This window comes from Rhinatrema bivittatum, chromosome 9 (genome assembly GCF_901001135.1).
Source record: "Rhinatrema bivittatum chromosome 9, aRhiBiv1.1, whole genome shotgun sequence".
Classification (NCBI taxonomy): domain Eukaryota; kingdom Metazoa; phylum Chordata; class Amphibia; order Gymnophiona; family Rhinatrematidae; genus Rhinatrema; species Rhinatrema bivittatum.
Genome location: NC_042623.1, coordinates 162,089,754 through 162,104,829, shown reverse-complemented (window position 1 = coordinate 162,104,829; position 15,076 = coordinate 162,089,754). Strand labels below are relative to the sequence as shown.

The 15,076-nt window shown below is 46.2% G+C and overlaps 1 protein-coding gene across 2 annotated transcripts in view; it reads right to left on the bottom strand.

Moving 5' to 3' along the window:
- LIMS2 (LIM zinc finger domain containing 2) overlaps positions 1-15,076 on the bottom strand; it is a 101,793-nt gene that overhangs the window by 12,300 nt on the left and 74,417 nt on the right. For both annotated transcript variants that reach the window (XM_029615805.1, XM_029615804.1), the window contains exon 7: positions 5,842-5,934. In XM_029615805.1, coding sequence (XP_029471665.1) covers positions 5,842-5,934 — 93 coding nt within the window. The remainder of the gene's footprint in view (positions 1-5,841; positions 5,935-15,076) is intronic.

Here is a 15,076-nt window from a genome sequence, read left to right as displayed (position 1 = left end):
CATGGAAGAACTCCTATTGGAGCAAAACTTCCTCATCTCTCAAAAGCGAGAACATGGCAGAAAGTTCTTCTTGCCGGTCTTATCTTCGGACAATTTGTTCACTTTGGACTCCCCCCAAATGCTTCATCAGCTGTTCTAGATCTTCTCCAAACAACAGATTTCCTTTAAAGGGGAGATTACACCGCTGCGCTTTAGACCACACATCTGCCGCCCAATTGCACAACCACAGGAGTCTCTGGGCTGCTACTGTAGACACCATATTCCTGGCCAACGTCTGGACCATGTCATACAGGGCATCCACCACATAGGCTACCCCTGCCCCAACCGAGCTGCCTGGTTGGAATCAGCGGGAGGCCCTGATATCTTCTGCGCCTTCTGCACCCAGCACAAACAAGCTCTCTGCATCAGGCTATCACAGACTGCAACAAGAAGGCTCAATGCTGAGACATCAAACAGCCTCTTCAACAAGATTTCCAACTTCCGATTCTGGACATCCTTCAGAGCAGCCAACCCTGCCATGGGAATGGTCGTCTTCTTGGATACTGCAGACACCTTTGGAAGTTTCCAAAGCTCCAAGGTCTCCTCTGGCAAGGGATACATCTTAGCCATGGCCTGCCACCTTCAGACCTGCCTCAGGAGAATTCAACCCCTGGTCAACCAACTTCTTCATCTTCTTCAGCAAAGGGAAGGCCTTTTGTGGTCCATGCAGCCCATATAGTACACGGTGCTCCCCTTCATTGTCCAAATCTTCTTGTGTGACCTTGAACCCCAGATCCTCCAACACGTAGAAAATGAGAAGTAGTTCCTCCTTATGGAACAATCTCACTACCCAGGGTCATTCCCTTCTGCGACAGGAACCTCCACCACATCAGGCCCACTACCTGCCAGAGCACTCACAGGAGCAATGCCTGGGTCATCTTGCAGGCCCTCCCTTTAGATCTTCACCCTACAAGTCCTCAGAGGTTTCTTCATCTTCCCCGATGGACATCCCAGATGCCAAAGAATCCCCCCTGCCCTCTGCTGCGTATCTGCTATAGGCCTCTTAGCTGAGTGCTGGGACTTTTGGGTGGCTGGATGCTTACTCTTCACTCTTAGCCAGAAAGGCCTTGTGGAGCAGCAAGACAAAATCCATGGAAAATTCCTCAGACCCACTGGATTCCTTCTCCACCTTGTCTTCATCTGGCTCCCCTGCCACTTTTCTATCTACAGGGCATTGTTCCACTGGAGACAGTGAGGGAGGGGAGTCCCTGAACATGGCCACCGTCTCCTCCGACCCCCCCCCCCCCCGGGGCCTCCTGAATGGGGCCTGAAGAACGTGGGTGGTGACCACTTCCTGAGACCTCCGCGGAGGACCCTTCCTTCCGGAGGCTCAGCCGGCACATAAAGAGGCTCCATCAAGGTACAATTTCCTCACACCACAGGCCCAACACACTTTCCCGTGCTCCGCAGGAGGTGCCATGTTTCTGCCGTGGTCCGCGGCAAAAATAACCTCCCGAGTGCTGCAATCGCTGCTGCTGATGGCGCTGTCCCGGACAGTCAAGTCACACATGCTCTTCTCACACTCAGTATCAGCCTTAGTGCTGCAACACAGCCGACTGATCAGCCCTGCTGTCAGTAAACCAATTTTTTTTTTTAAACAACAGCAACCAACAGCCCAGAGAAAAAAAGATATTCTTTCCTGCTTCTGGCTGCACCTAGCTGTCGGTGGAAGGTGAGAAGCCCTAAGAGGGTGCGAGGGAACCAGGACCTTTTCCTTCCCTCTGGAAGTTGAGGGCCGAGCCAGATCAAGGATTTCCAACCCCCCCCCACTTGCCCTGTTCAACCCAAGGGATGGCCTACAAAGGAAGCTAAGACCTCGGGGAACACCAGTATTGACTAACTGCTTGGTCTTAAAATTTTTTTTTTTTTTTAAATAAACTCGACTGCATATTTGCACCTCTACCATCTGCTGGAGACAGACCAAATGTCCATCAAACCCAATATTCTGTTTTCACCAGTGGCCAATCCAGGTCACAAGTATCTGGCAAGATCCCAAATAGCAGCTAGATTCCATGTTGCTTACACCCAGAGATAAGCAGGAACTTTACCAAACCTTTCTTAAATGTTTTAAAATTGCCCTCTTAAAATGCAATAATGGTTAGATCAGCAGGCTGCTAACAAAGGAAGCCAGGGTTCAAATCCCACTGCTGCTCCTTGTGATCTTGGGTAAGTCCGTCATCCTCCATTGCCTCAAGTACTAACTTAGAATGGGAACCCTCTGGGGCAGGGGTGGGCAATTCCGGTCCTCGAGGGCTGCAAACCAGTCGGGTTTTCAGGATATCCTTAATGAATATGCATGAGAGAGACCTGCATACACACTGCCTCAGTTGTATGCAAATCTATTTCATGCATATTCATTAGGGGTATCCTGAAAACCCGACTGGTTTGCAGCCCTCGAGGACCGGACTTGCCCACCCCTGCTCTGGGGACAGGGAAATACCTACAGTACCTGAATGTAATCCACTTTGAAGTGCCTGAAAGGCAGAATATTAAAAAAAAAAAAAAAGTACTGCCTGTGGAGCTTGTGGTCCTGCACATATTTTGGGTCCATGGAACTTCAAGCTCATTTTCAAAGGGAAACTCCTTGAGGAGTTTTCCTTTGAAAATGGGGCTAGTGTATCCAATGCAGGTACAAGAGTACCCATGTACTCTGCATCTGTATGGGAGCAGGTGCCAAGAATGCATGTGAAAGTACATTTGGAGATTTAAAAAGGAAATCTCTGCACACACAACACAACCAGTATAGCCATGTCAACATTAACCCTTTCATTTCCCGCTTATTACTGGAATTAACATTTATTCGTATATCGTTTGCAACTACAGCAAGATTATTTACCAGCACTGAGTAGAGGGGTAAGTTTCAAAAAGATTTTTTTTCTGCAGATAATCACCCATTTACACACAAAAATCCCTTTGAATATTGCCCTCTCACCATCTGAGGAAAGACACCTATGAGAATGAGAAGAGACTAGAAGGTAACAGTGAACTGTCAAGTATTTATCGGCAGTAAATGTCTGAAGCATATGATTTACCTTAGGAAACAGAGAAGACACTAGCAAGCTTTGACTTTATTCAGCCCAGCAGTTTTTCTTCTGCTCTTCTGAATTTCCAGCTCAACTGGAACCGCCATCTACTGGGCTATGGTGCCACAAGCCTTCATTCATAGATACCCAGAAGGCTTTATATCCCCCCTCAGGCACACACTTAACCCAGCCATTGTGCAGTCCTTGGCCAGGAGCCATGACTATGGCGCCCTCCGGAATTTGGTACTTATGGTTAGGAGAAGTCATTATTGGCTAAAACTCCCTCCATCCCCGGGGCTGTGAGAACTGCCTCTGCAGCATCCCCAGAAGCACCAACTTTAAAAGGAGAAGTTTATTACTTTAATAGGTTCCCATTTCCTATTGGATTTTCTTTGTGCTTGCCATGACAGGGATGAACCTCATTCTTCAACCAGGGAATGTTTGGAATGATCTCTGTCTCTAAATTTATTTCCAGTATACTTCCTATTACATGTATTTGTGCCAAAGAGAGCTTCCTTCTAGAGTTCAAAGGGAGTCAAAGATTAGAAGCGTATTAAGGGGCATTTGGGAGGTAGTTTTGATAAGGTCTGGGATTATTTCTGTTTCTTTTTACCACATTTTCCACATCCGATTGTACGTTTTGGTATTTGATTATCTTCTCTCTCTCCATAGGAAGTGAATAACAGTTGGTCCTGATACATCTATAGCAAAGTCATGCTTGTATTTTTCTCCTTTATCCTTGAATAGGGTTTTCTGGTATCAAGATTTGTTTCTGTTGGTATGAATACTCCCCACATGACATCATCTTTTTCTCAGTAATTCTATCTGGGTCATGGCCCCAGCATCTGTTGCAGTGTTACACAGTTTCTGGTGGATGAATTTTGTTATCTCAGGGGTGAATTTTAAAAAAAGAGTTGCTCACGTTAAAAGGCCCACATATACGAGTATCTAGGCCAAGCGCAAGTGACTCGTATTTTAAAACGGCCCAGTTAAACACGTACATACTCATGTAACCCAACACATAGGAAAAGGGGCACAGTTAGGAACGTTCTAGGGTGTGGCCAACATTTATGTGCATAAATCCGTATTTTAGATCCGGCAGCTGCAGTGCACAGCGAGCTGTTTTGTTTTTTTTAAACTACTGTCTCAGACTGCAGGTTTGCACCTCTACCATCTGCTGGAGACAGATAAATTCTGAGGGACTGCAGATGGCACTCTCTGTTATGTAGCAGTGCCTCCAAATTTTTGTTCTCTGCCTCCATCTGCTGGAAGGGATGCAAAACCCACTTGTCTGGACTGATCTGGGGTACGAACAGGAACCATATTTTAAATCCAGCAGCTTTAGTGCTTGATGAGCTGTTAGCCATGCATACTTCTGTTCTCAATGATGGTTTTAGGCCAAAACTCACTGGGTGAAGGGTCTGGATAAACAGCAGGGAGTGAAGGCTGAAGAACCAGAGGGATCTGAATGATCTCGAGAGAGACTGGGCAAAATGGTGGACTAATTGGTAAAGCTAGGAATGTTCTTAACGCAAACATGTTTTAAAATCTGCTTTCTTGCATGCATTAAAGCCGACAATTTCTAAGGAAGATATGTGAATTACTTTTGCTCAAATAACCGCTTAAAATTAAGAGCAGGCATATTTTAAATCATACGCGCGCAATTGCATGCACGATTTAAAATTCCTCCTCTGCACTCATTTTAAAGTTACTGTCTTATTGTTTAGGCAACATAGGTTAATAATAAAAAGTGTTCCCCTAAATAAGTACAAGAGCTGTAGCGCTTCAAATCATCTACAAACAGTAAGGATTTATATTCCTAACTTTGTGAGTTGGGTTCCTAGATGGGCCCTTTTGAAAATTTATTAGGGTTGAGTGCGTAAATATAGGGCCGGATTTGCGTGCGTGCTGGGACTATTTTCAAAAGGCCTAGCGATACGCGTAAAGCCCCGGGGCTTGCAAAAACAGGCGGGGTGTGGGCAGGGCGGGGCGGTCCGGGGTGGGGCAGGGCCAGAGGCCTCCGACAGAGCGGCCATTGCTGCTCTGTCGGAGGAATGAGTGCCGGCAGGCTGCCGGCACTCACAACTTGCGCCTGCCCGGAGGCAGGTGCAAAAGGTAAGATAAACATTTTTTGGGGGGGGTTAGAGTAGGGCTAGGGGCGGGAAAGGTTAGGGGAAGGGGTGGAAAGGTCAGGATAGGGGGAGGGAACGGAGGAAGGCAGCGTGGCTTGGCGCGCACAAGGTGCACAATTGTGCACCCCCTTGCACGTGCCAACCCCGGATTTTATAACATGTGCGCGCACGTTATAAAATCGGGTGTGTATGTGCGCACGTCGGGTAGTGAGTGCACATATAGGCTGCGCACGCTTCTTTTAAAATCTACCCCTTAGGCTCTTAGTTTCACTAAGCTCCTAAGTTTAAAAATCTAAAATATGGGTGGCTACAAAGTCAGAATTAGAGTAAGGAGAAAAAAAGTGAATAGTGGCTAAAATTAGCTCTTTAAGTTTTAAGCCCTAAATTTAGATTAATTTTCAGCTGAAAACATAGGCTTGTTTGGCTGAAATTAGGCTCCTAACTGAGGCACTCATCTTATTTTGAGTATCGGCTTCATAAGATATTAACGGATATGGTGATACTGGTTACAAATCTTGAATCTAATGGATTCAAATCTTTCCTCAGTCTAAAAGCCTGTTGTTGTGTAAATGGGTCCATACATGAGCAGAAGAAAAGTCAATGGCTGGTTGGGATGCAGACTCTGATCTCATGCTGGGACTCTTTACCTGGTTGTAATGTGTCTCGCAGTAGGCTAGTCCTCTCTTCTCATAGTGGCGGTGTCCCAGGAATGGCTTCTCACATTTAGCACAAACAAAATGCTGCAAAAGAAAAAAAACCAAAAAACTGTTGTATCCTTCAGTGCTATCATTTAATGTATGCCCTCAAGACCTCATCTGGATCCTGGCATTACTGTTCCGGCATCCTTAAGATTTCCAGCCAGATCCTGTATCTTATTTATTTATTTAAAAAATGTATAGCTCGCTTAGGTCAAGCTCAAAGCGGTTCACAAAAGTAAAAACATAAAATTATATTGTATACTAAAACAAAACAATGATACTAAAATTATAGAATAAATAGGCAAAGTAAAGATTCTTATTTATTCAAATTAAAGAGCCAATTACAATAGAATCTAAGTACCATCAAAATTAAATGCTAACTGCAACAAATATGTTTTCAGTAATTTCTTAAAAAACTTGGTACACAGTGTTATCCCCAGATGATCAGATAGACTATTCCAAAAAGCCTTATAAATCAGGCCAATCCCATGGATTCATTAACTACGATTCCTCATCCCTCCCTTATATATCAATTAATCGTTGATGTGTGGTTGGCTAGTTATTAATTTGAGGATAGAAGAATGCTGAGTTCAGTGCTGTTTTTCTAAGAGACATCCTTCAGCTCCGCTTCAGTTGTATTTAATTAGGTAGATTCAAAGAGAGCTCATCTCCCCTTCACACACACACACACACACCCCTGGCTTTTGCCAATGGATGAAGATATTACAGGCAGATCTCAAACTACTATAAAAAGGCAAAGAACTAGGGGAAATGATGTCAGGGATGAAGATGGCAACTTTAATTTGGAGACTCTGACCAGAGGCAGGCATATAACCATTAAAAAATGGCATTATGGTCTGAGGTGGCAATGCACTTCCTCATAAAACAATGGTATTTGCGACAGAAAAGATGTCAACATGGAGAAAAGTGGTGGAAATGAAAAATTACTTCAGTGCCAGTGAACTGGCCTCCCGGCAGGAAACTGCCAGCTGCACGGTGTGGGAAAGAAAATCCTCGTGCTCAGACGAGGAAGATGCGGATCTGGTTTCACAACTTAAAGGAGGAGGACACTGCTTCTGTAAAAAGGTGAGATACTGGAAAACCATAAGTAAACGGAGAAAGGAGAAATTACTTATCTGATAATTTCGTTTTCCTTAGTGTAGACAGATGGACTCAGGACCAATGGGTTATGTGCTCCCCTGACAGCAGATGGAGATGGAGTCAGGTTTCAAAGCTGATGTCACCCTAGATACACCCCTGCAGTGACCTCAGCCCTTCTGTATTCTCTTCAAAAGCCACTGTGGGCATACTATTGAAAAAACTTGATTAAAAACAGATAACTGTAACTGTACTTAACCAAACAAACACTGAACCCCAGTAAGATTATAGATGCCCTGATCTAGGGACTGGATGGCGGCTTAACCGTAATCTCTTGGAATCAATATCCACTCTACGGGAGAATCTTTGGCACCGTTCTTGGGCAGCCATGGGCCATCTGTCTACACTAAGGAAAACAAAATTATCAGGTAATTAATTTCTCCATTTCCTAGCGTGTAGCCAGATGGACTCAGGACCAATGGGATGTACAAAAGCTACTCCTGATCAGGGCAGGAGGCTGTCCGCAGTCCGATAAACACCACCCTTGTAAAAGCTACGTCCTTCCAGGCCCGAACGTCCAGGCAATAGAACCTAAAGAAGGTATGCAAAGAGGACCACGTAGTCGCCCGGTAGATGTCGTCGGGAGACAGCAGTCTAGCTTCCGCCCATGAGACTGCCTGAGCCATAGTGGAATGAGCTTTAACCTGAAGGAGTAATGGCTTTCCTGCCTCCACATCAGCTCCTGTAACCATCTCCTTAATCCAGTGAGCTATGGTAGCCCATGAAGCTGGTTCATCCTGCTTCTTTCCACTGTGAAGGATGAACAGGCTGTCCGTCTTTTGGACTGGTTCTGAAACTTTCAGATACTAAACCAAAAGCCTACTGACATTCAATTGGCAGAGAAGACAGTATTTTTCCGTGTCCTTGTGCTTATCTAGGGATGGCAATGAAATGTACTGATTCAAATGAAACTCTGAGACTACCTTGGGCAAGAAGGATGGAACGGTATGAAGCTGTAACGATCCTGGAGTCATCTGGAGTCACAGTTCCCAACACGAAAATGCCTGTAGATCAGAGATGCAGGGGTGCCGAGCATATAGCCACCAGGAACACTGTTTTCAGGGTTAATAAATGCAAGGAAAGACTGCGCAACAGCCAAAACGTCCAATACTAGATTACGATTCCACAAAGGAATTGGCCAACGTAAGGGTGGCTGGAGATGCTTCACCCCTTTCAGAAAATGGTCCATGTTCAGATGAGCCGACAGATGGGTTCCATTCACTTTACTCCTGAAACAGGAGAGAGCCGCTACCTGGACCTTCAAGGAGTTAAGGATCAAACCTTTATTCAAGCCGTCCTGCAAAAATTCCAGAATTACTGGGATTTTGACCATCTGAGGGGAGACACCACATTCCTTGCACCAGGCCTCAAATACTCTCCAGACCCACACATAAGCTAGGGACCTAGAGAACTTCTGCACACGGAGTAAGGTGGCAATTACTGCCGCCGAATATCCTCACTTCATCAGGCGCAGCCCTCTCAAGGGCCAGACCATAAGACAGAATCGAATCGGATCCTTGTGAAGGACCGGTCCCTGTGTGGTGGAAGGCACAGAGGGGTCTCCACATGTCCACATACCACGGACACCTGGGCCAATCTGGAGCTACTAGTAGGACTAATCCTCTGAGGCGCTCAATTCTGAAAATGACCCTGCCCAGGTGGGGCCACAGAGGTGTATAGAAGCTCCTCTTCCGGCCAGGTCTGAATGAGAGTGTCGATCCTCGGGGTCAACTGATATCTCTTCTGTGATTGAAGAATCAGGGAACCTTTGCATTGTGAGATGCGGCCAGCAAATCAATGGACTGAGACCCCCAGTGATCTACTACCAGCTGAAAGGCTTTGGCTGACAACGTCCTCTCGCCTAGATCCAGATTTTCCCTGCTCAGAAAGTCTGCTCTGACATTGCCTTTTCCTGCAATGTGGGAGGCTGAAATCATCTGTAGATGTATTTCCACCCATTCCATAAAGAGATCTCCTATGACACTTGCTGGCTTTTGGTTCCACCCTGGCGGTTGATTGTAGGTTACCGTTGTTGCGTTGTATGACATTAAGCGGATCTCTTAACCCTGGAGTAGGTGGCTGAATTGTAGACACGCCAATCTGACTGCCTGGGCTTCCAGGCGGTTTAATGTTCCAGAGGTCTTCTTCCTTGGTCCAACACCCCTGGGCCATCAGTTCCTGACAGTGAGTTCCCCAGCCCCGAAGGCTCTGTTATGAGGATCATCCAGTTCAGAGGGGACAGGGATACACCGCTGCCCAGATAAGCTTGCTGCAGCCACCACTGGAGCCGAAAGCATACTTCAATCGGTAACTGGAGGTGAATCGAATAGTCTTGAGACAGTGGGCTCAAACATGACAGCAGGGAGCGTTGAAGTGGTCGCATGTGTGCCCTCACCCACGGCACTACTTTCAGGGTTGCCACCAAACTGAGGACTTAAGATAGCTCCACAACATCGGGTGTATCGTGTTCATCAACAGACACACTTGGGACATTGACTTCCTTATCCATGTGGTCGGGAGGAAGACCTTGCCCTGCCTGGTGTCGAACCGGACTCCCAGATATTCCAAGGACTGGAAAGGTTTGAGACATTTTTTGTCCAGGTTTATGACCCAACTGAGTTCCTGAAGCAAGGAAGTCACCCTGTTGGTCACCAAGAGACTCTCTTCCATGAACTTTGCCTGATCAACCAGATGTCCAAGTATGGGTGCACCAGGATTCCCGCTTTTCTCAACATTGCCGCTATGACTACCATAATCTTGGAAAATGTTCTGGGGGTGTTGGCCAGGCCAAAGGGCAGTGTCCGGAACTGATAATGGTGACCCAGTACCACAAAGCATAGGAAACATTGATATTCTTGCCGGATTGGAATATGTGGGTAGGCCTCAGATAGGTCCGGGAAGGTTAAGAACTCTCCTGATTGTAGGCCATTATGACAAAGCATAGAGTTTCTATGCGGAAATGAATAGTCATAGATGTCGATTGACGCTCTTGAGGTCCAGAATGGGGCAAAAGGAACTTTCCTTCTTGGGTACGATGAAATAGATGGAATAACGCCCCCGTATTTTCCTGGGGCGCAGGTACTAGGCTTATAGCACTCATCATGAGGAGCCGTAACAGGATAGTCTCCACTGCATGCTTCTTGTGCTGGAAGTGGCAAGGAGGTATCATGAATATGTCCCAAGGAGTGCTGCGAAATTTCAGCACATATCCTTCTCGTATGACCTCCAGTACCCATTTGTCCAAAGTGATCTCGAACCACCATCAGTAGAAGAGGGACAATCAACCCCCTATCTCCTCGTTCCGAGGGTGGGTTGGCAAAACTTCATTTGGGGGTTCTGGACGAACCTGAACCCGAGCCTGACCCTCTCTTGGGCTGCTGACTCCAAAAGGACTGAGACGTCCCAAAGGACAGAGACCACTGAAATGTGGTCAAAAGCGTTGGGAGCCCTTGGATCGACTTCTCAGGGCAAGGGGTACTATAACTGCTTTCTCTTATCTTCCGGTGGTCGGGGTACTGGAGATTCACCCCATTTACTGGCCGGCTTTTCCAATTTGCTTCTGTAGAGGAGTGATCCTTTAAAGGGCTTCTTTGTGAGATTTGCCTTGGAGGTTGCATCTGCTGACCAATTCTGCAGCCATAGCTGAAAATCTGGCCACCACCACTGAGGCCACTACTCTGGCTGAGGTATAAGAACATAAGAACATGCCATACTGGGTCAGACCAAGGGTCCATCAAGCCCAGCATCCTGTTTCCAACAGTGGCCAATCCAGGCCATAAGAACCTGGACAAGATCCAAGCCCGCATTAGATAGAAAGGTATCGGTGGGTTCCATAACCACTCTGGAATTCGTCCCCAAGTCATCCATCTCCCGAGAGAGGAGCAGGCATGAACAAGCTACCAGAGCACAAGAAGCAATCTGTAAGATCACTGCTATTGAGTCAAAGGCCTGTTTAACGGTGGACTCCATCCACCGTTAAGGCTGCAGGATAGGTGGATGTTGTTTGCTTAGAGATGACACAGACCAGTGCATCCACTTTAGGAAACACAAACGTTCTCTCGGTGCTGGATCCAGTGGGGATAGAGGTTCTAATGCTCGTTCACCTTTAAAGCTTGCTTCTGGGGCATCCCATTTCAGGTCAATCAACTGCTGGATGGCTTCCAGTACTGGAAAGTTGCAAGAGGCTTTCCCTAGGGAAATCAGAATGGGATTCTTCTTTGCTTCCTTCATACAGTCTTCCCCAGGAACTCCCAGCATCTTCAGAGTCTGGGAAACCAGGGCTGGCAATTTGTCTCTATGGAAAAAACCGTAACATGGTCTGATACGGTTCTGAACCAGGGGGGATTTCCCCATCTTCTAAGGAATATGGATCCTCTTCTTCTTCTGTGCTGTCCGGGTCCCTGCCAGGGATACTCTTGGTGAGTCGAGGCATGCCTCGAGGTCTGCTGATAGGACTGGGAGAGGGAGGGCTTATCGGCTAAGGTTCTGTCCGGACAGGGACAAGTGAGGTAGCAGAATGCATCTGTACAAAGGTTTGAAGGCCTTGAAAGAATTCCACCCAAAAGAAGGCAGCTGGGTCCATGCCTAGCCCAGGAGGTACTGGGGTAGGTGCCACTAAATTTCCCTCTCCCATGGATGACCCAGTCCCGGGGTTACTCAGATCCGGGGTACTTCCAGTTAAGGCTGTAGCTGACCCATCCTCTGAATGGGAGAAGCTGGGCTTAGCAAAGTCTGGGAAGGCCAACTCTTCCTGGGCTTCCTCTGACCTGGATTCTTGGTGACATTAAGCAAGAATCCAGGTCAGACTGTGCAACCCTAATATGACAAGCAGTGCAGAGAGAAAGGCACTTATGTTTCTTTGCTGCCGGAGCCACTGGCAATGGTAAGTACATGCACAGATGGTTCGCGCTTAAAATTTTATGCGCACAGATTTTGGGCACCTACCTGGGCCACAGCGAGGTGCACGCACAGCCCGTGTGCCTGGCTTTACTTTTATTCTGCACCTAGTAAGTTGTGCACGAACGTACACGTGCGATGTTACGCGCACAGCACGTGCGCAGAGCCGATAAGCACTGTGCATACCTAACCTCTATGGTGGGCAATACAGGCACAAAAACCTAGCCCATTGGGGGGGTTGCTCAACCCGCTCGGAAGCCCACTTCCCCTTACCCCAACAGGATCGGTAATGATGTCGATATGGCGCTCCGAATAAGGAGACCGGAAGAAGTCTTACCGAAACCCCTCCAACGTCACTGAATCGGGAGGAAATCCTCTTCTCTCTTTTTATTTTTTTTTTTTTTTACTTACCTGGGCTCAGCGCTTACCGGCTGAGTACAGAGACAGTCTACGGCTGCTGGGGCAGAGGGCTTTGGCTGTCACCGCCATGCTCGGCTTCCTGCACCCACTGCCTTTCAGCTGCTTCAACAGCAAAGTTCACGCCGGGAACCGGCTACCGGAAATCATCTCAGGAATTCTCAACTGGGGGAAGAACCTTTAGGAATCACCACAGGAGAGTGGGGCTCAATCTTTTCTCCAATTTAAAAGTAGAATTTCTTCTTCCAAAAGGTACAGTGATCCCCATTGGGAAAGCATGTCTGCATCTGCTGGAGACGGAGATTACTGAAGGGCTGAGGTCACTGCAGGGGTGTATCAAGGGTGACATCAGCTTTGAAACCTGACTCAGTCTCCGTCTGCTGGCAGGGGAACATAAACCCATTGGTCCTGAGTCTATCTGGCTTCATGCTAGGAAAGTGAAATTACAGAAATGGGGGCAGCATAGATGAGGTGGGAGCAGGCAGGACTGGTTGCAGAGTTCCAGCCTCTGACGAAATAGTTGAAGGCTTCTAATGCTGAGCTCAGAGAAAAACTAAAGGACCTGGAGAACTTGTCCCTCTGGAATAATGTTCGGATCTGAGAACTGACAGAGACTAGTGACTATGAACGTTGCGTAGAGGTGGTGCAGAAGATAAGTAAGGTGCTATTCCAAAGTAGTGAGAAGGACCTATCTGAGCAACTTCAGATTAATAGTGAGAGAGCCCATAGGGAATTAGGTCCAAAGCACCAGAACCAAAGAGAATTGTTGTTTGTTATCAGGACTTTGCAGTTAAAGAAAAACTCGTGGCAAAAGCGAGGGCTCTTGGTGCTTTATTTGGAATTTTCATAAGCTGGAGCTTTTTGCTGATTTATCTGGGACTACACTTAAAAGACGGAGAGAGCTCAGAGATATCGCAAATTCTCTTAAAGGAGGCCATGTTAAATATAAAGAGCTGCTTCCATTTGGACTAAGCCCCACTGTGAGTGGCATGCCTTACAAAATTAAATCTCTTGAGGCGGCCCAGGGCACCTTGTGGAAAGGGAGGCTTTCGCAGAGCACAGGGACAGCACATGGCAGTTGACAAAATGGCTGCGGCAACGTCATCATCTCCAGACCAGGATTTCTCCAAGTGGCAGCACGTGTTCCGACCCCAAAATAAACGGGGCATTAACAATGGAGCACGCTGATAGTGCCAGGACACAGCTTTCCTTTTCAGATGCCGTGAGAGCGTTACTTAGCAGTAGCGATCGTGACATCTTTCTCATGTTTGCTTTGAGCACTGCATTTCTGGCTCTAAAGAGTGAATTATCTAAATGACAGGGTTTAAGCATGGTATAACGTTAGCGTGTTCTGCCATCTGTTCTGCAGGGTCAATTCCTTCTTAGGGACTTTTGCTGAGTGTGGTGGGTGCAAAGGTATGAGGGTTACAGGGGAGGGCTGTGGATGGTGGGTAGGTTCAGGGGATTCGGTGGAGACACTTTGGAGGTATTTTTGAGTGTGTTGGGGGGGGGGTAACAAATGAGATTGTGTGGCGAAGCAGTTCTGCATGAGGTGTAAAACCTTTGTAGTGATGATGGGGGTTGAACGTTTTAAATTTTATTGTTAAAGGTTTAAAAATGTGCCAGTGAAAAGGCAGTTCTTGTTTAAGAGGCGTCTAGGCTGAGAACAGATGTAGTGCTGGTACAAGAGACTCACTTGAGGCAGGCAGATGAGAGGGTATTGACTCAAAGATTATTGTCCTATTGTACTAGCATCAAATTGTGAGAAGAAAAAAATATGGTGGCGTTGGGGTGCTCTTTAGCAAGTCACTGGTTATAATGATCTTGGATACTCAAAAGCTGGAGTGGTAGATTTGTGCTAACTAATGCTAAGACTGGAGGAGTGATGATGACTATAGTGAATTTACATGCTCTGAATGTAGATTGGGGCAGTTCTTTCCAAACTTAACAAAGCAATTGCTTTCTTTTGTTAAGGGTCCCTTAAGGATAGGTGGAGACTAATATAACAATAAAACCTGAATTGGACAACTAGATTTTCCCAAGGGTGGCTCGGAGGAGGTACAGAGAGAAACTAATCAGCATGATCAAGACTCTAAACTTTATTGATGTATGGAGTTGCTAAACCCCACTTCTCGGAATATATTATATTCCAGTCTGCATGGGTCATATTCCAGGATCAACTTCAGTTTGGTGGAATCGTCTTTGATGTGCGGCATGCAAGAAGCAGATATCAAGAGTTTAACTTGATCTGTCCATGCACCAGTGGTTCTGCATACAAAAAAGTAGGGACAGATTCTGGAAACTGAATGATGCCTTACTTCAAGATAAACAAATCTGTAGTGATATTCAGAGGGGAAATTCAGGAGTATTTGAGTAACAAATGATATGGGGGAGGGTGAGCCCAATATTTATGTATTTATTTAAGCATTTTATATACCATCATTCCAAAAGATGATCACAAAAATGACATTCATATTATAGATCAAACAAAACATTTAAAGCATTAGAGTTGTCTTAGGACATTTTATATCACCCAATATTTCTCAATAATTCTTCTAACTTTGATTATGTTTTTTTTAAATATCTTAGTTCTCTGCATATCAATATATTATTTTAGATCATACGCATTTTTGAAGAGCCAAGTTTTCAGTTCATATTTGAATCTCTTTCTTTCTGTTAACAAGCGTAAGGTCTCTGGCAGAGAATTCCACAG